The following is a 24,027-nucleotide window of genomic DNA, read 5'->3' on the forward strand; positions in this document are numbered from 1 at the left end:
CCATCACCTAGTACCAGTTTCTATATATGTGAAAAGACAGTTTTATAAATTATGTGTTTTCTTCTTAAGGCCAAAACAAAGATGGAAATCTGGAAAGGTTTAAAAGAACGTTAAGTAGCTACCTATAAATCTAAACTAGCAGCAAAGGATATAATCTTTATGAACATCTTCATTGGTATTACTCTTGGGCCAAAACATTTTGAGGCAAACATTAATTAAACCTCCACAACTCCTTTTTTTACCCCGCAAGGAATCCATCAAAATGTGGAAGCCTATATTAGTGGAAGGCTATATTAGTTTTCTTTAGCCTTCCTTTAAATAACAAATTTGTTTCAGTTTGTGGAAAAACACAAACATTTCCTTTCATACATTAGCGCTTTTAAGAAAAAAATTATTTTACAGACAGATGGTAGTCCTCAACATGGACTGAAATGCTACATGTAGGCATTTTAATTTTTTTTTAAATAAAAATTAAACTCTCACCCTTGGTTATATGTATGTATGGATATTTTTGTTTGTTTTGCTGAATTACATAACATTACACAACAGTATTAGATAACTGGATAGCCAGTCTTTAATAAATCAGTTACAGAATCTGACATCTGAAATGTACATTGATTCTCTGTTCTTAAAACAATAAAAACAATGTCAACGCATAGACTATGTCATCCCAACCTGGATTCCATTTTATGGTTTGTGCTTTTTTGTTGGGTTTTTAACATTTCAAACTCTGTTACAAAATGCTACCATTTTGGCAGTCAACAGCCAGAGGAATCCCCTATTTTGAATTTTAAATAAATTGATAACTCTCTCTTATACAGAAAGTTTGTTGCTTTGACATAATGTATTTTATTCCACTGAGCATTTGGAATGATATTGCTACACCTAAGGACTACCATCCTTTAGTGTCAGCGTATGTTTAAATATGCAAGTTACTTTCTGACTCGCTCCAGTGATTTCTGTATACTATATATTGCACAAAATGTTTTTAAATATAGATATAATTTATGTTGTTGGATTAAATATTGCAACAACTAAGTGGTAAGTGAAGCATTCTTGCTTTGCACATGCAGTGTGAGGATACATAAGGAAACTCTTCATAAAACAACAAGTACGTCATTGCAAACTTGACTGCTGTTGTAAAAGGTGTGTGAAAGAAATGTGATTTGGCAAGTCCATCCCCCTCCTCCAAACTCAAGCATTAAACACCTTGGTAAAACGTAGACAACAACTATTATATGAATTTGTTTTCTTCACAGTAGTCTGAGTAGTGCTAAACTGTAGTTCTCCAGGAACTCAGTTCCAGATGTTATTAAACTACTAAGGTGAAGACAGATGTAATATAAAAAAAGAGCTCTCAGCACATCTTTCACCAATGGGGTAAGTCCCACTTCCTCTTGGCCTAACAACTGAACTGACAAAAATGTATGCCAGCAAATCAAACACTGATGCTGCTGTCAGTCTTGCCCTCCCCCCATGCTGCAGGTGGGCAGTCATTCTTTTACTTTTTAAAAATGAGGCATTAATGTTCATGCATTTTATCTGTTCCCTTGTCACCTACTTAATTAAAAGAGAAATTTTTTAAAAGTGCAAAAACTGCTCTAGTATTGGGGGGGCGTGTCTTGGTGACATCACAGGGTGGCGGTGGTCAACAAGTCGGCACCATGCGTGCAGCAATCTTCTGCTTCAAAGGTGCAGAACCAGTTTTTACAGAGTTTGTTCCTGGAGAGGAAAGGTATGTTTGGACTGAACACAGTGAGGGCACTTCCAGAGCAGCCCCACTGCTCTTAAAATCTTATGTCTGTCTTCATCCTAATAGTCCTCCCCACCCACCCCAAAAAAGCAAACTTGAGGTTTCAATCCCCCAAAATGAGACCTAAGTTTCAGAAGTAGAGCCCATAGTACTTTCAATAAGAGATTTATAAATCTGAGAGTTCAAAAATCTTGGGAAAGAGTCTCTGTGCATTAATGTGTAGATCTGAAGTTGAGCATCTTCATACATATGAGGATTAGGATCCAACAAATTCCTGTTGATCACTTCTCGCACCCGTGAGTCCAAACTAACCTAAAAAGAACAGAAAATTATATTCCTGTTACAAGAGGAACCATATTACTTTATGGTTGGATCCTTATGTACACGTGGGGTGTAGGCCTCATGAAACTTGAACTCTATTGTCATTGTCAGGCTAACTTGCCTACCAAGAAGGACATGCACAAGTCTTTTATTATGTAACAACTGTACAACTATGCTTCTTCAAATCATTTCAAGAAAAACTATGGCCGTCGTCACACGGGCGTTTATTCCGTCAAATTTCCATTATGTGGCACTATTGTTCCTATCGGCGCCATGACGCAATCTTTTGTCAAATACCGTCTCCTCCCGCTTCGAGTTGTTCACACTGTAGCGCTCTGTGCCGTCATTTTGAACGGGCACAGAAAAAACTCCTCCCCCCTTTTTTAAAATTTTTTTTTCCGCTTTATTGCGTTATAACGACATTACATCGTTATAACCAAACGTTAGCCCAACCCCAAAAGAGCAGGATAGGTTGGCCAAGTTTTCCCGCCCTGGAAGCAGCTTGAACATTGGCTAAGATTGTTTTTCTTCCTAATTTGAACATCCATAAATATACTCTTGTTCTGAGAAAAACCCCTGTCTGACGTGATCCCCATCGCCGAAGACTCAATCATGGCTCCACCGAGTGAACTTGTAGTTCTGGTGGCCCAACTGGTTGTTTTGATGGTTCAGAGCACGTTCACTCTGTGCCATGCACACCTGCGATCCCTCCGTCGGAGGCGAAGGGCAGCGGAAAGACTTTTTCGGTCTATGCTGCTCGAGCAGCATAGAAAGAACACTCTTTCATTGCTTTGTATTTTTATAATATTATGACGTTATAGCGATATAAGGACGTTTTTTTTTTTTAAAAAAAGGAGCTCGCTGCAGGAGAGCGCGAAAGGGCGTCTGGGATAACGGGTCAAGATAAGAAAGGGAAAATTCCGTCATTATGGGATAGAAATCGATGCCGGATGGTCACACGGAAGCAGATTATAGCGCAAAAATTGAGACCAGAGGAGAAATCTCAGACTCGCAACAGTGCCAGAATAAGGTGGGAATTTTGCGGTAGATTGCGCAATTTTCGCGCTAATTTTAAGCCCGTGTGACGACGGCCTATGTATAATTTGGCTGAACTATTGTGGAATTTTTATGTGTGGAAGCACAGACACATAGTGATTTCAGGAATATTTTTGTAAGAGCTTGCCTGCACTATGGCAATTTTACTAGTAATTTAATAAATTTCTTCTCTGAACATATTTACCTTTCCTTGTCCTTGAAACTGTCTGTACTAATCTCACATTGTGTAATCCACCTTGAGTCTCAGTGAGAAAGGTGGACGATAAATGACATAAATAAATAAATAAACTATTCCCAGTTGGCTCATGGAGTAGCTTACTGAAGTAATCACTTGAAAGAAACATTCTAAAACAACTAAAAACCATATACTTTATCCTGGGAGGCCTGAATTCAAGTACCTTTCTCTACTTTGTGCCCACTGGGTTGTCTGAGCAAGTCAGTCTTCCAACCTTAGTTCCATACTAGGCTTTAAAAGGATAGATTTAGGAGGAAAAACAATTCCTCTTATTTAGTAGCAAGCTACCACAGTGTCCATATAACCACTTGGTAAGCAGGTCATTTCTTTATTGTCCTGTCAAGTGATAAGGAACATTTTTAAACCTCTCCTCTTTCCCTCTGCTTCTGATGAGATACAAAGAATGTGGGAAAACCATCTGCTCCATGTGGTAGGATGATATTGTCTACCAACTTATCAAATGGTACATGTTCAATATGAGAAGGAACAAGTTGGTAATTGGCCATCTGTATTCAGTAGATTAACAACAGCATTATAACTAGCAGCACTACATTCAGAAATACCATATGATCATTTATAGTGCTCTTTCTTTTTCTGCTCCATGAAGGGAGATTTCTACAATTACAAAAGGAACCCAAGCCCTGCCTCAAGCCTTTTCATATGGTTATTGATTGCCCAGGATAACATGAGTTGCATTTTCACTTGACTGCACATTTGCTCCTACAACATTGGGTGATCTTGGGCCAGTCACACTCTCACAGCCTAAACTATCTCATAGGGTTGTTGTGAGGATAAAATGGAGGAAGGAGCTCAATGTGAGTCACTTCGGGTCCAAGTGGGGAGAAAGGTGAGGTGTAAACAAACAAACAGGTTAGAGTGCATTACAACTCGGGCAATTCTGAAGGAACTTCCCTTCTGTTCCAAAGGGTGTGTGTGTTTAATTTCTGATTTGATTATTGAAACAAGCCACCGGCCTTCATGGCTATAGTACTAATTGGAATTTGCAGTATTACCTCTTTTGGTGAAAGTATTGAAATATAATCCTCATATATAACCCTTGCTTTTTCTTCAATCACTTCCTTGTTCTGTTCCTTCTTGAGGTCTTCACATGCAAGCCAGAATAGCAGGTTCTCCTCACTGTACTCTGTTCGAAGAAATTCTCTGAAAATATTTCTACCAGCTGGTGTTTTCATCATCTTGTCAAAATTTTGAGCCCAAGACAAAATTTCATCCGCAGTAGGGTTTTGGCTACAAAAAATAATGAACAATGTAATTGGTGAAGCAGTTTTTGTTTTCATAGAGTAGCAACTCAGAAGTTTCACTTAAAATAATTTGGAATGACTAACTGCATGTTTGACTAGCACCAGGAAACTCAGGTTCGAATCCCCACTCTGCAATGGAAGCTTGGTAAGTGATCTCTAAGCTAGTCACATGCTGTTCACCTAACTTACCTCACAGAGTTGTTGTGAGGATAAAATGGAGGAAAGGTGAGTGATGTAAGCCTCTTTGGGTCCTCGCTGGGGAGAAAGGCAGGGGATAAATGAAGTAAATAAATAATATCTTAATGTTATGTATTTTCCCCAGGTATTTCCCTGGATCAGATCACCGATGTGGTCATAGGCATGTAAGGGCCCATTCAGAAGAGGTTCAGGCCTTTCCCTCACATTTCCTGACCTGCCTTAGGGAGTGCTTGCTTATCCCATTTGGATGCAGATGTATTGATATGGCTAATGCCAATTTCCCCAAAATAGCAGCTCCCTGGGGCTGTTTCAGGTTTGGAAACAAGTATGGGGGAAAGGTCTAGCATCTTGCTGCCTAGCGTTGAGGGTGGGAGGGAGAAAGGGGGGGTTGAACAAACACAGACCACACCAGGCTTGGAGAAAACATGGCCACAACTTTATTGACAGCAGCAACAGAGGAGTATTGGCGCAGCATGTGGATCAGATCCCAAAAGACATCAGCTGACCCGCCTGCCAGCCGATGGACCTCGACCCCCCCCAGACCCCGGCTGGGGGGAGGGAAACCGAGGAGTGGCATTTGAGGGGAGATCACCTGGGTGTACACCCCTGAGTGATTCCCCTGCCACCTGGGAGTGAGGATGCCGTGGCAGCCCCCGAGCTGGGCATGCACCCCCAAGCCTCACTCCCAAGACTCCTTAAGGGAATCCCCTAATGGGAAGGCTGGGGCCTGGAGGCCCCCAGCTCCCCCCAAAAGTGATCTGATCCAATGCCCACCGCCCGAAAGTTGTGACATAAATTAAAAAAAAAACTGAAAACGAGGGAGAGGTGGATGGGAAACGCGACGAAACGAAGTGAAGAGGGGCGAGGACGGCAGCTGGCTATATACCCAGCTGCCGGACCTGAGGGAAGACTGCAGACCGGAGGTCCGCAGCCTTACCCCGCCCCTTCACAGAGCCGGCCAAGGCGCCCCTGATTGGCCGGCTCCCAAGTTTGAATTTCATTCGCCGTTGGTCCCACCCGGGGATTCCCTGGATGAGCCCGACACGGCGAAGACGCTGCCCTCCCTTGCTTCCTCCCACCCGTCGGCGGCAAAGAGGCACCCGGTAAGTCCGGACGCCTCCGCTTCTCCCCACATACAACAGTCCTGATTTAGTTTGGGCCCCTGATTCAATTTGTGCCTGGAGAACCTAGGACACATCTGTGCCCAGCACAGGGATGTACTCAGGAAAAACAACACGTATAGTTAGGTCATTAGTGATGAAGCTCTTTTGTATAATTTCCAAGCTATTAGAATCCTGGGAATGTCATATTTCTTTTTCCACAAATGCTTCTCTCATCGCTGAAATAACATGTTTTAAAAATGATGGCAGAAATTGCCAACGTTTTAGAAACCAGCAGACAAATAACAAGAATCCTAAATGCATTCTGTCAAATGCTACAATTTTTAGGGCAAGGAAAGGTAAACTAAATGCTAGAAGAGAATTCCTACAAACAAACTTTCTACTATAAAAATGACTAGTAGTGAGAGTCTCTGTACACAAGATGCCTCGGTGCATGTTAGTCAACTGTAGGAAGATGCAATGTTATCCAGGAAGTGTAGTTTTAAAAGACAGAGCCTGTGGAGATTGCTCCTCAGAGGGTTTGTTAATTTTATCTTTGCCTCCCTGAAGGCTCTGTCAATTTCTCCTCTCCAGTCTAAAACTGTATCGGATCACAATCAGAGGGTAGCAAGGAATGAAAATGGGCTGGAGCTGCCTTCCAGAGCCGGGCTTGAAACTGGAGAGGTAAAAATGGGCTGAAGTTTCCCTTCTGGCATTTCACAGCCCCTTCACACAGCTCCAGTGTATAGCCAAGCTTTTACCCTGCAACCGGCTCTGTCTTTTTAAACTACCCTTCCCAGCTAACACTGCATCTCCCAACACGTGTTCTTCATGTGTCAGATGTCTCATATAGAGAGACTCTGAGTTATCAGCTGTGAATATGGAACCTGGGTTCAGTGTGTGTTTTGCTACCAACTCAATCACTAATTCTGTTTTAGGGGTTTTATACAATAACGTTGGGGAAATGGCATGAAGGGGAAAGCCATTTTCTCCTGTGTCACAGACACAGTCCCAAATTGGAGTCCCAGGCACTTGAAAAACATGTTACCCTGTTCTTGCCTGACAGTCAGCATCAAAGTCAGGTATGGGCAACTCTGACCCTGCAAGTCATAAGATGTAATTCAGACCTGATACAATATGTGGCTTAACTGATGGTTTTGGTTATATGAAATCTGCAACAGATTCTCATTCGTATCTGGTACAGATGAACTTTTACATGGTTGTTAGTTGTTGTGGGTTTTCCGGGCTGTATTGCCGTGGTCTTGGCATTGTAGTTCCTGACATTTTGCCAGCAGCTGTGGCTGGCATCTTCAGAGGTGTAGCACCAAAAGACGGAGATCTCTCAGTGTCACCGTCTCCGGTGCTCCGTCTTTTGGTGCTACACCTCTGAAGATGCCAGCCACAGCTGCTGGCGAAACGTCAGGAACTACAATGCCAAGACCACGGCAATACAGCCCGGAAAACCCACAACAACTATCGTTCTCCGGCCGTGAAAGCCTTCGACAATACATTTTACATGGTTGCTTGTGTTGGACTATATTTGTCCTTGTCTATTGCCTTCTCATTCTTTTCAGCAAGAATATGTGGTTGGAGAAGTCATGTGGTAGCCAAAAAGCATGCTAATGAGATGCACAGAATTCTAATTGGAAGATTTTGATGGTTTCTTGGTATATTACCCCCAAAGCTGCCAAGGTACTCTTTGATGCTACTGATCAGAATGGTGCTCAATTAGCGTGTGGCATGATGAGGGGAAATAATAGATATCAAGCGGAAGAGAGGGTGGTGGTTGGATGCATGTTTAATATTGTTTTCTGTGTAATTTCTTTTTGTAGATCTGCATTCAAGAGGTTACAACTAAGCAATGAGGTTTGTAGTGCACATAAATCCTCCCAACTGAGAATGCTTTCACATACAAACCATGTAAAGACTAAGAGCGGGACCACAAGTGACGCCTGACACAGGTTGGACACTAGTCAGCTTCCCTCAAGTTTTGATGGGAAATGTAGGCATCCTGGTCTCGCAGCTTGGCTCTCTGACTGCTGTCCAATGGACTTTTCAACTGTCACTTGTCCAACATTCCGCCAAGCTGCCTACATTTCCCATCAAAACTTGAGGGAAGCTGGCAAGTGTCCAACCTGTGTCAGGCGTCACTTGTGGTCCCGCTCTTAGTATGTTCACTTAGAAGGTTGTGAAATTCACAGTTGTTATACACTGCAGACCAGAGAACTGACCCCCATGAACTGCACAGTCACAGTCTGACCTGTGTTTACTGGGGGCATTACTGGAGAGCATAATATCTTCCAAATTTTAGATCTGGCCTGGGGCTATATAGAGTTAGATATGGATACTGGGCTTGCAGAAGCATAGTTTGCTTCCTGTGAGAACTTATCTTGCCCACAATATCATCCCAAGCTCATAGACTAATGAGATTTATGGAGAGCAGGTATATGACCTAGGAGAGCATCTAGATATCCCTCTCCAGTGGCAGCTTCACTTTGTGATTGGAACTAGACAGAAATTATGAAAACTCTAAATATTGCAGGAACAAAATGATTGCAACATTGATTCTTAAAACATTTCCACAACATATGAAGATCGCAGATATGAGCTTTTGGACACATAATTCATAACCGTTCTTCAAAACTGGTGGATGCTTGTGTTGTACAAACATATCTGTGTCCACAAGGGGGCATTGTCCTGAAGTGAAAATTTGGAGACCAGGTAGCAATAAATATAATCAAATATTCCATTGATGTATTCATTTTTTAAAAGTTGGATCTTTGTGAATTACAGCAACTAAGTAAGATGGATCTATGCCAATATATTAAACTAGTGTGAAAAAAAATGTAACAAATTCAAAAATATTGTTATAGAGTCCAAATAAAATGATAATTCTCACCCTGCCATATAATAAGGACTGTCCCTATGGTACCTACAATCATCTAAACTACTTGTTGAAAAATTGATATGGAGCTGACCACAGAATAAGAGATTTTTTTTCTGCTTTTGCATAACCTAACAGTGGTCAGTTGCAATGTGCTTGTCCAAAACTCTTGGAGCTCTCGCTGAATTATGTGAATGACCATTTTGAAATGTGGGAGTGAAACACAGCAATGAGTATATACTATGATTCTATTAGAGCACAGAAAAGGTTAAGAATGTGGTTTTCAAGGCAGAAAAGGAGTGGGCATTGTTTCTCCATTTCTCCATTTGTTTTGTTTGTTATTACCTTGTTACAATGGAGGTGACGTTGGTTGGCAAGACAAATCTTTTGGAAGATTGTGCTGCCTACATTTCATTAGGTGCTGAATTGGAACTGATAATGAAGCTCAAGACTATGCATCCACCTGGACTGAACTGAGACAAAGGCTTCCTGTTCATTACCAATGCTAATTTCTCCACACCCACCACCCTTCTGCGTATCCCACCCTATTCAATCATGCCTCCCTTTGACATTCACTGGCTATTATCATTTGGCTTCTGTGATCACTCCACTTTCCAAGGTAAAAGGACAAATGGACGCACATTCTAGCTGTATCTGAAGAAGTGAGCTGTGGCTCACAAAAGCTCATACTTTATCACTAATTTTGTTAGTCGTATAGGTGCTACTGGACTCTTGCTCTTTTCCACTGTTACAGACAGACTAACACAGCTACCCATCTTGATCTATCTTTATCAGTTTAATCTTTCTTGGTCAGACTCAATTAAGAGTTTAGGAGTTTGGTTGGATGCAGCTATATTGTTAGAAAAACAAGTTGGTATGGTGGCCAAATGTGCAGTTTTTTCACTTCTGTTGGCACAGAAGATAATTTTCCTTTTAGATTCAGCCAGCTTACTAAACCCTTGAATAGTAACCTTGAGATTAGACTATTGCAATGTAGAGTGCCATGGTCTGCCCTTGAAGAAAATAGAAACATGGGTCAATTCAGAATGCAGCAATTTGATTATTGTACAAGCTAGTTGCTTTACACATATTCTTCCTATTTTGAAATCATTGCATTGGTTGCATGTTTATTTCTGGGTTTAATTCAAGGCTCTACTTTTTACCTTTTAACTTTCATGATCTGGGATCCACATACTTAAAGGATTCTTTCATGTCTGGACATAGGCAACCCTAGTAATGTAATGTCTTCTCTCTTGTCTTGCAGACATGTAAGAAATGCCAGTGCACTGTTTCAGCCTTTACAGTGGTGGCCCCTACTCCCTATATTATGGAAGGGTCTGCCCAAGAACGTTCGGAAGTCAACTATTCTTTGATTATTAAACAGTTTTCTCAGGCTGAATTATTTAGGAGGGCATTCAAGGATGATTAATAAGATGAACAGCCCCTATATTTGGTCTGACTTTTGTTTTACTAAGGGTAATTTTTGTTTTATAATGAAATGGCTTGGACTCAAAAGAGAGCAAGTAGAACTGTGCTGAATAAACTGCAACATGTCTGCCTCCCACTCCTTCTGCAGTCTTCTATGACCTCCCCCAAATTGTGCTTCTGTGGGTGCATGGTCTTCCAGGAACACAGCGGCAGAGAGGTGAGGGAGAAATTGGCTAAAATTATCCCTTGTTCTACGAATGGAAGTACCTAGCACAAGCAGAAACAGAGGTTAAGATCCAAGCCCATTTTGATCTTTGCTGTGAGTTGCATCGGCTGTTTCTGGGGGATAGCAAACTACAAATATTTTAAATAAAGAACATTATTTTTTAAAAATCTATATTAATTGTTTACTTTCCATTGGTTACAATTAGAAGCTATTTTCTGGCTATATTTGTTTGTTTCCCATTCTCAGAGAAGGTATCTTTACAAAAGGGATTCATGTTGCTGAGTTTTATAAAGATAGGAGACAATAGTCCTCATGTTGTAAGAAATTAAAATTGTAACTTGCAGAGTGGCCATAGGGAGGCGTGACAATTTAAGTCTGTCACAAGTATGTGTGTGTTTTCAAAAAAGGCATGGGCACATGAAGAGAAAGATGCTCTGTTCACCCAGTTTCCTTGCTTTACCTCACTGTATTCAGCGAATGTATGTATTTTCTTCTTGTATAGTTCACTTCCAATGGCTGAACAGGAAAACTACATGACATTTTACACCCAGATAAAAATGTCAGATCTCAGAAATGTAATCCTCATGAATCTCTCTCTGTCTCTTTCTCACACATACGCATTTCAGATCCTTTCTCCTCATGAATATCACATATCTAGTCTGTCTCCCACCCAATCAGTGTTGCCAGCCTCTGGTGGGTGGGGCTGGGATTAGGGTTGCCAGGTCCTCCCTAGCAACTGGCAGACTGTGGGGAGGGGGGCTTACTGGATCATGGGGGGTTTGCCACTGACATAATTACATTGCTAGTGATGTGCTGCCATCACTTTCTGTGCACCCAGAAGTGACATCAGCACATCCCTGGCGACACTCCCTGGTGGTTAAACCATAGAGTTTTGCCCAATCCCACAGTATTCCAAGCAACATGCTGATGTCACTTCCAGCTGCACAGGGAATGTTGTCAGCATGTCAGGACACTGCCTACCCCCTCCCAGCTTCCCACCCTTTCTTCTCCCCACTGGCTAGCTGAGAGGCTGCAGGAACTGCTGGATGGAGGCAGATATCCTACCAGTACAGAAGAACAGGAAGCATTGTCTGGACATCTCTTGAAATTACAACTGATCTACAGACTACAGAAATCAGTTCCCTGGAAAAAATGGTTGCTTTGGGGAATGGATTCTATAGAATTATAGCCTCTCTTCCCCAACCCCATCCTCCTCAGGCTCCACCCCCAAATCTCCAGGAATTTCTCAACCTGGAATTGGCAACCCTACTAAGCACCTGCCTTCCAGAGAGTCCAAACAACATGCTGGCTGCTTATTTAGGGAGAGAGGAATGTTGCCTATACTACTATCTAACTGCCTCCTCCTAATCTCAAGAGTCTGTCTTCAGACATTGCATGCAAAATCTTTGCCCCTTAAAAGCAGACGAAAGCAGAATGCAGAATTGCTTGAGTGCAGAATTGTAATACTTTTAGGAAAAATAATATAGAATACACAGAGCCTTGAACGTAATTGTGGTTCTTACAGTCATTTTTCCTTCTAGAAAACATGTATGTGCCTATTGATAAATAAATGAAAGTAAGGTAGAATTTTGATTTGACTTATTTGGACTTCCTCCGTATATAACAATTTTACAGATAAGAATATGAAAGAAGCAGGTGGTTCTGACTGAAACCTAGATTGCATGTTGTAATTCTTCATGAATTAGGGAAATGTGAGCGTTCACACATCCATGCACATATGTAGGCTATAAATAGACAGTCTCTTAGGAGCAGTAAAAAAATATTGTTGAAGGAGATAAAGGACAAACTTACCACTCTTCTGTGACCTGGATGCTCTCCATTTTGGTAGTGCGTGTTGGCCTTCCTGTATTGTCCCCTCTTTCTTCATTCCTAACAGTGAGGCTGCAATGTAGTACAACACTTTATTTTGTCTAGAGAAAATTAATTTAAAATAATGAATATATATTATTTAAAACAATGTTGAGGTTTAAAGTGAATCTGTACACTTAAGGATACATTTTTATTAGTACTTGTAAGCTAAGGAAGGGTCTTCCTTTTTTCCCTGACCACTCTTATCTTTCTTGACACATGTTCAAACTAAACCCAATGAAAGCAGAGTACATATTTTCACACATTTTAAAAATTGTAACTTTTCCATATTTTTAATTGTTAAAGCACTGGAGTCTGAACAACAGACCGAATCCTTTATATGCATCATCTTTTAGTAGTGGAATGTTTCAGATTACATTCCTGAACATTAAGATATTTTCTATTGCTATACTTGAAGGCAGGGGTCTTCAACAGGTAGCTCATGAGTAGCTGTTGCAGAGCAGCCCAGGAAAAGATTGTGAAAAGATCTTCTCTAGGCCTGGGGAGGGCGGGCTAAAAATCAAATAAATAAATAAATAAAATATATAGGCTTTTAAAATAAAGCTTTTATTTCTGTGTTGCTTAGCTGATAGCTTCTTTTCTGATGCTCTTCCTAGTCCATGTTCTGTTTCTAGAAGAGAACAAAATCCAGTAATATGGGAGGAGAGGGAGTAGCTTGTGATATTTTTCATTAATCAGACGTAGCTCTAGGGTTGCCAGCTGAGAAATTTTTGAAGATTTGGGGATGGAGTCTGGAGAAGGCAGGGTTTGGGGGAGGGGAGGGACCTCAGTGGGGTATAATACCATAGAATCTCCAAAGTAGTGATTTTATCACGGGGCAGGGGTTGATCCAGAAATCAGATGTAATTCTAGGAGATCTCCAGGTTCCACCTAGAGGTTGGCAACCTTAAGTAGTTCTCATTAAATAAAAGGTTAGAAACCTCTTTAAGGCATAACATTAGATTTAATTCTTTAGTAGTTTCACCTCTTTTTTCAGCTATTCCTTTCCTGCAAGGTGTGCTTTAATAACTTAGATGGGAGTTAACTGGTAGTTCCAATTTATTAATGTTACAAGATTTTTTTAGCTTATATTTTACAATGTTATTGGCCTTAAATTGCTCCCACTGGGATAGCATGTTGCCTCAGGGCCAAGCTACACATGACGAATGACACTTGAACAGCAAGTGTATTTCTCCCTGTTCACTTGCCCTCCGCTCAATCCACTTGCCGTTCAAGTGTCATTCGTCATGTGTAGCTTGGCCCTCAGAGACTAATTGCAAGTAGAGATGGGCATGAACTGAGAAAATACCGAACTGCGGTTTGTGGTTTGTCGCGTTTCATGAACCATGGACTTTCATGAAATTGCCCCAGTTTGTGAACCGGTTTGTTTGGTTCATGAAAATGTCACTTCCAGGGCAGCAGAAGGTCACTTCCAGGGCTGCAGAAAGCACCCCCCTTGCCTAGGAAACTGATTGATCAGCACCAGGCTGTCTGCAGTGATGAACTGAAAAATGAACCAAACCAACCGGCTTAAAGTTCATGACGATTTGTCAGAAATGGGCTCTGATGAACCACCAGTTCACGAACCACGGACCGGCCTGGTTCATGATGAACTTTGGTTCGTATTTCAGTTTGTGCCCATCTTTAATTGCTAGGCATTTGACATGTATTTGTAAGAGGTCAGAGAAGCTCAGTTATACTGCAAAGCTCAGCTGCATTGCAGAAGGCATGCTACTTAGCTTGAAAAAGAACCTTCTGTCCCCTAAAAAAAAAGCCATATCCTGCAGCTTCTCACTTTATTTCTGTTGTCAATCACCTCATACTACCAAACTCCTTGCCCCAAGTATCTCCCATGAGCCAAACTGTGTCACTTTCATTTTGAATCTTGCACTGGCTTGACATGACACCCAGAGGACAGAGCAGGGACCTAGCCAAAAATATTGCTAGGAGTGATGGGTCAGTGAGACAAAATGAAGAGAGTCTTGGATCGACATGGAGAGTGTGGACCTTTTGAAATGCTATCTACACTTCCCTAGCTCTGATCTAAATGGCATGCAGTCTTAGAACATATCTACCAAATGGTACTATTTAGTTCCATTTATTTCATTTGGAGTTGTTCAAGCTTAATGTTCAATGTCTATCTTTAAGGAGTCATATTGTTACCAACAGAAAGTGAAAAGACAAAAAATATGTATGACGGCCTAACTGTATTTTAAGCTTGTCATGTGATGATTAATGATATTGTCCTGAATGTTAATCCTAGCTATACATCATCTTAAATGAATAATACACATGCACTCTTTCTTTTTTAATATTAATGTGCAAGGATTTTGTGTTTTAAGTTCAACACAAACTACTGCAACAAATGGCACTTTGGCCAGTGGTGTCTCCACACCAATAAAAACATTTGCTGTTCAGCGAACTCCTATGTCCTCACAATGACTAATTGCTAGTACAGTATGAATGTCTCTGCCTGAGGACCTTTTGCACTCATCTATAAAGTTTATTGAAAAGTGTATGGCTGCTTTTTCATTTTCACAAAGAATGATCACAAAGCAATCACATTTAGTCACCTTTCCTTATGCATTCCTTCTCCTATGTACCTGGGAGCTGGAAGAAGAATAAGCTCCAGAGATGCTGAGAGTGCCCCTGGATCTCCCAGCCACTAATGGGACAATTCTGGGAGGGGGTGGTAACGGGTGAAGGTTACATCCTTAGAATCCTCCCATGCCACCATCTTGGCTCTTGAGTAGGAAGCTGTGGCATTTTGTTCCTTTTATAAGACTATACTGCTTCCCTACCTTTCTTAGTATTCCCTTAGATTTTTGTTGCCAATTAAGACAGCAAAAGTTCTCTTCCAGTTTGACCTGCAGTATAGGAAGGCTTGTTATATTTGGTAGATGGACAGAATGGTCAGTGTGTGTGAGTGGCTGTGATGTAGAGGGGGGTCCTTTATTCTAGAGTTTATTTAAAAGGAATATGTGTAATGGTTTCAGAGTAATTCACAAGCATGATGGTTTCAGACTAGTTCATAAATGTACAGATTTTCTAACATTTCTAAGCAGACTCTGTCAAAGCATTTGTCTCCAGTTGCCACTTAGGCTAATAACATCCACACACAAAAAGAACACACAGACTTCCCTCAGATTACAGCACTTCAAAGCCAAGCTACAAGTGATGCCTTACACAGGTTGGACACTTGTCAGCTTCCCTCAAGTTTTGATGGGAAATGTAGGCATCCTGGTTTTACAGCTTGGCTCTCCATTACAGCTGCAAGACCAAGATGCCTACATTTCCCATCAAAACTTGAGGGAAGCTGACAAGTGTCCAACCTGTGTAAGGCGTCACTTGTAGTCCCTTTCCCCGGAACAGCTCTGATCAACACTAGAAAAACACACTGAACTCTTTCTCTAAGAACAACTCTGACTAAAATCCAGTTCATTCTGCCTCCTAAGGTACAGCTAACAGCCAATCAGAACACACTTCACTCCTCCATGCAGCTTTACTCTTTTTTCTCTTAGAGGCCTGCATTTTAAACCACAGTAAACACACACTGAAAACCCCACATTCATTAGCTGAAATAAAACACATAAACATATTTACCTGACAAAACATTACAGAAGACTTCACAGAACCTGCTCAGTCATTTCTTCCTTCCCCTCTTGGTTTGGTTTGAGTGGGGGAAAGGAAGGGATGGGAACAGCCAAACAAGGAGCTCCATGCAGGAGGGCAAGGTGTTCCGTTGCAGTAATGGCTTAACAGGCATTACAATCCTATTTAGAAAGCCTCAGTCAGGTCATCCCTGCTCGGCCATTTCCAGAAGGGTATGGCTCTCTTTGAGAATGTACAAACAGTGGCCATGAAGCCTTTCTATATAAGAGCTGAACCACACGAGATGAATTACATGAGGACATTCAAGTGAAGGAAGATGTAATGTTAGCCAGGAAGTGTAGTTTGAATTTCACCTCTCTCTACAGAGCTGGCTAGTTTGTTCTGCAGAGGGTTTGTTAATAATTAACAGAGTCTTAGGGGAGGCAAAGAGGAAATTAACAAATGCTCTGAGGAGCAATCTAGCCAGCTCTGTAGAGAGAGGTGAAATTCAAACTATGCTTCCCAACTAACATTGTACCCCCATCACTTGAACATCCTCATGTAATTCGTCTTGTGAGGTTTAGCTTAAAAAGTTGTTCTAAATAGACTGCTCGTGGCAGCCATTTTTGGCACAAGGATAAAAAGTTAAATACTCCTCCTCCTCTGATGTTGGTCATGTTTTCCTCCATTTTATACTACATTGCTTATTGCAATGATGGGCTTAAGTAAAGCTGAATGAGAAAAAAATGAAATATACTCATCATGAAATACACATTTTCTTTGATATTATATTTTCTTTGATATTATATTTATCACCATAAAATAACTAGCTTCTATATAGCACCTAAACATCTGTTGATGTTCAGGAAATATTTAGTAATTCACAGTAGCAGCAGCAGCGATCATAACGGTTTGGGGAAATTTTCACAATATTGTTACAGAGTAACATCGGTCTTTTGCAAGGGGGGGTGGGGGGAAGCATGCATTTTAAACTAGGCAAGTGGAAACTCAGAATTTCTTTTTATTTTAAAGTAAAACTTTAACCAGTAACCTGGAGAGCTATATTTAAGATACCTGTTCACTCTCACAGTTTATCTCTTACAGTTTAACAGCCTTCAAAAATATATTTACTTCAAGTACAGGGTGAAAACCATGTTTCCAGACAATAATTACTTAGTATTGCCTTTAAAACTTTTATTAAAAATTAATCAATACAATCAAATATACCAAGATCACAAATATTCAGAATATAATACAATATGTAAAAGATAACAGAAGCTGATAAGCATACATGTCATAATAACTTATATCTAAAAGATAAAATGCATATTTAAGAATCTTACCAAAGCTCTTTCTGAAAGATCAGATAGTTTGAGAGATTCAGGAGTCTTTTGGACATGGCTATCTAATATAGGCTCAATGTCATGAAATCCTTATGATCATGCCAAAATCCTCTGATTTGTCACTTTCAATGCCTGAGATGAGTTTCTCTCTCAACTTAAGCAAAACTTTCTTATGGAATACATGTAACAAACTTTACGCATGTTCAAAAAAGCTGATGAGATTAATCTGGGCATCATTTCAACTATTATTGAAAGATGAACAGCTACTGAGTAGAAAAAACATACCTTGCAAATATGAAGGTATTGAACTTCTTGTTCAATCCTCCTTGTTCTATCAATACCTCCTTGCTTCCTCCTTGTTCAATCAGTACCATATTGTCAGAAGGGTCTGCCACAACATAAGGCATCCTGAGAGCCACTGATGGAGTATAAATTTTTCACATAGAAAAAAATAAATTGTACCTAGGAATAATAATAATAATAATAATAATAATATTTGATTTCTATACCACCCTTCAGGACTACTTAATGCCCACTCAGAGCGGTTTACAAAGTATGTTATTATTCTCACAACAACCCTGTGAGGTTGGTCAGGCTGAGAGAACTCCAGAGAGCTATGACTAGCCCAAGGTCATCCAGCTGATTTCAAGTGGAGGAGTGGGGAACCAAATCTGGCTCTCCAGATTAGAGTCCTGTGCTCTTAACCACTACACCAAACTGGCTCTCTCACAGGGACACTCACAGGGAATGGGAAATCAAATTTCCCTCCTTCCCTCTCCCTGCAAACCACTGGCCCTCCCTTCTCTCCCCCCACCTCCTCCTCTTGCTGGCCGCATATGCTGCCGCCTCATCATTCAGCTGCTGCCAGTTTCGTGTGCTATTTTGTATTTCCATAGCATCCTCTAGTTCTACCTGAACTCTGACAGTTTAACTTTTTTTAAACTTCCAAATCAGTTTTATTTTAAATAAAGATTTTTATGCAAACATGAGATTTCATTAGGGATTTCAGAACCCCAAACTATAGCTGTAACTGGTCCTGTTGTGTGCAGGTTTGGTGATCCGTATGGCTATTTGATATAGTAATGCTATGGCTATTTGATATAGTAATAAAATAAAATCCAGCATAAGGTTCAAGTAAAGTTTATTGGCTGAGATTCACTGAAATATCAGGGGGATTCTGTAGAAAGCTAGAATAGAAAACAGATTCCAAAAAGAGTGACATTACATGAACTATTGTCGATCCAGAGTGAGTACATGAACCTTTGGAACACAGCTGGGACCTTAATTCATTTAGTTAGTCATGACTGAGTCCCACTGAAGCATATGGAATGAGTTAGCCACAACCAGCAATGAGAATTATTGTGTTCAAATGAGTCTTAATCATGACTATCTTAAACACAACAATTCACACTGAGTAAGACCCAGATTGTAGGAATCAAAATACATTCCCTACAGAGATTGTTATTCAGTAATATTGGTAAAACAATAATCTCAAGCAAAGCAAATCATAGGCAGTGAAACTCAGAGCCAAGCTACAAGAGACGAATTACACGAGGAGAAGCACATGAAGGGTTTGTTAATTTCCATTTTGCCTCCAGAAGGCTCTGTCAGTTTCACCTCCCCTTCTAAGAGGCGAAGAGGAAATAAACTCTCTGAGCAGCATCTCCCTGGCTCTGTAGAGAGGGGAAACTGACAAAGCCTTCAGATTTCTTTTAAAACTCAGCTTCCCAGCTAACACTGCAACTCCCTTCATGTGCTCCTGCTCATGTAATTCATCTCTTGTAGCTTAGCTCTCACATAAAGGATTCAAGTGGCTTAAGGATGCCAGCCCTCCAGATCAGAACCTGCCACCCACTATGTTCAAGGTAAGGGAGGCTGGTAACCTAACTTTATCAGGGTCTGGGGCTGCTGAAGGGAGGGAGGCCTGAAGAGCAAGCCTTAACCATGATGTTTGAGCAAACTTATGATAGATTCTTCCCATGTATGTATTGAGGTTGTGTCACAGACTTGTTCTGGGAGCTACATGCTTCAAAGGTATGTGGGGGCCTAGTTTGGATCAAGATCATGGCAAACAGGGAAAGGGGGCTTACCCCCCCCCACACACACACACTGCACCATTTTTTCCACCCAAAACAGTACCAGGGAGCCGTTATTTGCTCCATTATGGAAATCTACGTGTAGCCATATCAGTACAGGAGCAGCCCATAATGGGGCAAATAGGGGCTGTTAAGGAACCAAAGTGGCTTACATCATTCTCCTCTCCTCCATTTTATCCTTACAACAACTTGTGAAGTAGGTGAGGCTGATAGTGTACAAGGAGCCCAAGGTCACTCAGTGAGCTTCCATGGAAGAACAGGGATTGGAACCTGCATCTCTCAGATCCTAGTCCAACACTCTAACCACACACCACATGTGGTGTACTGGTTCAAATCCTCACTCTGCGATGGAAGTTCACTGGGTGACCTGGGGACAGTCACACTCTCAGTCTTACCTACCTCACAGGGTTGTTTTAAGAATAAAATTGAGGAACACCGTGGACCAAAAGCGGGGTATAAATGAAGCTAATTAAAATTAATTAATTAAGAAAGAGCAGAACTGCTTTCTAATCGGTTTCGTTTTTAAGCAAGATGGCAGTCTGCAAAGCAATACCTAATTCTGCAGCTTCTTGGGTTGAAGTTTCATTTTGGTTTCAAACTACCAGGTAGCTATTCTTAGTGCAACTGTCATTTTAAGCAGATTTGGAATGATGCATGGCTGGAAGACAAATCTCTGCATAAAGGAAATTATGCTGTAAAATAATAAATCATCCAGAAGTTACATAGCATACCTTCTGCTATTGGTGTGGCATGTGAATTTTTGATAATTTAGTTGTCAAAACATTCAGTTACGTTCAGTAACTGAAGTCAGAAGAAGAACTTTCAGATGTCCCCAGTAACTCAACAAAATAAGCATTTATTTTTACTTTTCAGCTCCTAAATATGTGTTATTAAAGAAACTACAACTTAAGATGACATTAAGTTAAAAATACAACAGTTCCTATCAGATTACTATTTAAATTATTTTCGATAATGTAAGCCTGACTAGTCCATTTCAAAAAAGTTCCATGAAAACAGTTTCTCAACCACAGTCATTGTGTAGTTGAAGAGTAAATATTTGCTAGGCGGGGCCAGCTGGATCCCATGACTCTTTCCTTCAATAAATATGCCACACCCAATCTACTGGAACTGAAAAGAGACATAAATTGACTTTACACATAATAGGCCTGATTCATGCCTTTTGAAAACACCAGCTACCTATACATTGGCAGGCCAATCTTTGTATGTGTGCAGTTTGTACAACTCCTGGGCTGAGAGCATGTAAAAAAGATCTCACCTCTGTCTGGTGAGGGCAGTTTATAAGAGCGCATAGGAAATTATTAAAAGATAATGTGATGATCTGTGCTAACCTGTCACATTATTTTGATAGTTTCTAGGAATGGAAGCATTAAAAAACCCCACAGAAATGACATCACAGCTGTTCTCTTGGGTAGTTGAAGGTAGTAAAGCGACAGGCAGCAGCCCCCCTAGACAGTGTCCTGGATTTCCAGCATTTCTTCTACAGCAGGAGCTGCCGATGGGATAAGCAGGCAATTAATATATTTGTGTGCCACAGGTAGATGCTCTGCCACTACAGGCATTTCATGGATGACGAGAGTTTGGGGGTAAATTATTTGTTCATAAATCATCTGGAATTGAGGGTAAGCAGTGTAGTAGCCAAGTTTGCATATGATACCAAATTATGCAAGATAGTGATACCAGTCAGATTGTGAAGAGCTCCAGGAAAATCTCTATAAACTGGGTAAATGGCAACTAATGTGGCAAATTAAGTTCAATATAAGTAAATGTAAAGAGATGTACATTGGAACAAAGATTTCTGTCTTGAAATATATGCTATAATGGTCTGAACTGGTTGAGACTGGGATGGAGGGTATAATAGAAAGCTCAATGAAAATGTTGCCTCAGTGTGCATAAGCAGTATGGTGTGGCCAGTTTATTATAATAACAACAACATTCAATTTATATACTGTCCTTCAGGACAACTTAACACTCGCTCAGAGCGGTTTACAATGTAAATGTATTATGACTAGAGATGGGCATGAACCAGAAAAAAAAGAACTATGCGGTTCGTGATTCATCACGTTTCATGAACTATGAACCACGAACTTTCATGAACCTGCCCTGGTTCACAAACCAGTTCATTTGGTTTGTGAAAACGTCACGTCTGGGTCAGCAAATCACTTTCAGGTCAGCAGAAGGTCACTTCCTGGTCAGCAGAAAGTCTGCAGAAAACCCAATGCCTGTTGCCTAGGAAACTGATTGGCACCAGGCTGTCTGCAGTGACGAACTAAAAAACAAAACAAACGAACCGCCCTAATGTTCATAGTGGTCCATCAGAAATGGGCTCTGATAAACCACTGGTTTGCGAACCACGAACTGGCCTGGTTCGTGACAAACTTTGGTTCATATTTCAGTTCATGCCGATCTCTAATTATGACATTACCATGCAATGTCATAATACATTTCTCTTTTTGTAACATGTTCTTTGTCCTGTAATATGCTTGTCACGTATGACACAAAAGATTGCAAATCTAATGTTCTTTCCTAAGCAAGAGACTTGGAGTTTCAAATCAGTGTAGTTAGATCAGCAAGTGAACTGATCTAAGCTCAAGAGATAAAGAAAAACCATGTGATTTATATCACTACTACCCTTACATCTTTTGTCTGTAAAGGTCTTTAATGTCTGCTGAAATGTGTATGTCACCTTACATTTTGTCAGCTTCTTAGGCTGATAGAGATGTGGTTCCAGAGCTGTGGAACTTACAGTGCCATCTTAAGAGTGACTCCAGTCCAAGCCCATTGTACTGTTAGTATATGTGTATATTTCCGTGTATCTCTCTTTATGAATTTTTTTATGCTGAGCTTGCTCCTGTTCTTTCACAGATCACTGTTTTCAGGTCCCTGGGTTGAAAAATGCTATGGCAAGTGAAAAAGACAGCTTCCATGCTGTAGATTATAAAGAAAGGAATTGAAAACACAACAGCAAGTGTTGTAATGCCTTGTATAAAGCTATGCTGTGGCATATGATTAAGGACTTGGAGCACCTTCCGTATGAGGAAAGGCTAAAGAGTCTGGGACTTTTCAGTTTAGAAAAAAGATGACTAAGGGAGGATATGGTAGAGGTTTATAAAATTATGCATGGAATGAAACTTTTTCTTTGTCTCCTACTAGAACTCTGGAACACTTGATGAAGTTGATAAGTGATAGACCAGAACCACAAGTGACAAAAGGCACAGATTGGACTCTTGTCAGCTTCCCTCAAGTTTTGATGGGAAATGTAGGCATCCTGGTCTCGCAGCTTTGCTCTCCAACTGCTATCCAATGGACTTTTCAACTGTCACTTGTCCAACATTCCGCCAAGCTGCCTACATTTCCCATCAAAACTTGAGGGAAGCTGACAAGTGTCCAATCTGTGCCTTTTGTCACTTGTGGATCTGCTCACTGATTCAGAACAAACTAAAAGGAAATACCTCTTTACTTAATGAATAATGAAATTGTGGAATTCACTGTTAAGGGCTGTAGCGATAGCCGTAAGGATAGATTACTTTTAAAGGCGGTTAGGTGGATTCATGGAGGAGAGGTCCGTCTACTAGCAATGAGGAGTAAAGGGAACATCCATATTCAGAGGCAGCAATACTCTGAATACCTGTGCTGGGAGGCAGCAAAGGGGAGGGCCTCAGCATGTATGCCCTGTTTGTTTGGCCCTCTGGGGCAACTGGTTGGCCATATAGCAGGAATATAGCAGGCCATATAGCAGGAATACATGCATAATATGTACATATATGTGTGTATTTTAGTGAACTGTATGAACTTTGATCTAGTTTGTTAGCAGGTTGTATAACAACACAGGTGCCCCTTTTATCTTTTGACAACCAATTAAAAATAGTGTACAGTGGTAGATAAATGATTCATTAGTTGCTAGAATGGCCCAGTCATAACCTGCTCATTTAACTTTTTGTCAACTTTTAACGATTTATGAAACTTATTGTGCACCTGCATCATAGCATCACACTTGGCTTCGGTTGACTCTGAAGAATCAGCTAAATCTAGGATCAGTCATATTTTTACATTATTGTTATTATTATATTTTTACATTATTACATTATTTTTACATTATTGTAAAATATGTGAAAGATCTTAGCGATGTCTTTATAGACATCAGCCAGATAAGAGATTAGGATTTTGATAATGGAAATCTCATGAAGAAGCTTTAGGAGAGAAATATAGTATCTGTGTGTCTATTGCAAATCCAACCTCATTTCGTAGTAGCCTGAGCATGATCTGATTTTAAATCAATCTTAGATTTAATCGAAATATTAAGAGCTTTAATTTTTAGTGCATGTATTCGTTCATCAGCTGTAGGTTTCATAATGCTTTATATTTTAGAATCTTGCTTAATTTAAAAGATTAGTGTTTATTTCAGTAAAGAATAAAAATTAAGTTGTAAAGTTGTGTGCCTTGACAGAAAGTGTTAAAACAAGAAGAACCCTTAAAAATCAATTGTAATAAGTAACAGGTTCTTTAAAGGATGATCTATGTCTTAAGGCCTCATTATTTAAAATTCTTTGAGCTGTTTGGAATTTAGGATATAAATCTCAGAACTGGATGGTTTGAATGCTTTAAGGAGGTACAGATAAAACATTCTGTTACAGCTACCATGTGAAA

The 24,027-nt window shown here is 40.4% G+C and overlaps 1 protein-coding gene across 3 annotated transcripts in view; it reads right to left on the reverse strand.

Annotated features, from left to right (window-relative positions):
- Nucleotides 1–706: 706 nt before the first annotated feature.
- RGS17 (regulator of G protein signaling 17) overlaps nucleotides 707–24,027 on the reverse strand; it is a 31,393-nt gene continuing 8,072 nt past the window's right edge. Inside the window, exons 2-4 of one of the 3 annotated variants that reach the window (XM_054985459.1) lie at nucleotides 12,276–12,365; nucleotides 4,379–4,613; nucleotides 707–2,065 (exon numbers count right to left, since the gene is read on the reverse strand). In XM_054985459.1, coding sequence (XP_054841434.1) covers nucleotides 1,877–2,065; nucleotides 4,379–4,613; nucleotides 12,276–12,365 — 514 coding nt within the window. In that variant the 3' untranslated portion in view covers nucleotides 707–1,876. Of the gene's footprint in view, nucleotides 2,066–4,378; nucleotides 4,614–12,275; nucleotides 12,395–24,027 lie in introns of all 3 variants that reach the window. The other 2 variants (XM_054985441.1, XM_054985449.1) reach the window with 2 other exon arrangements.

This window comes from Eublepharis macularius, chromosome 1 (genome assembly GCF_028583425.1).
Source record: "Eublepharis macularius isolate TG4126 chromosome 1, MPM_Emac_v1.0, whole genome shotgun sequence".
Lineage (NCBI taxonomy): Eukaryota > Metazoa > Chordata > Lepidosauria > Squamata > Eublepharidae > Eublepharis > Eublepharis macularius.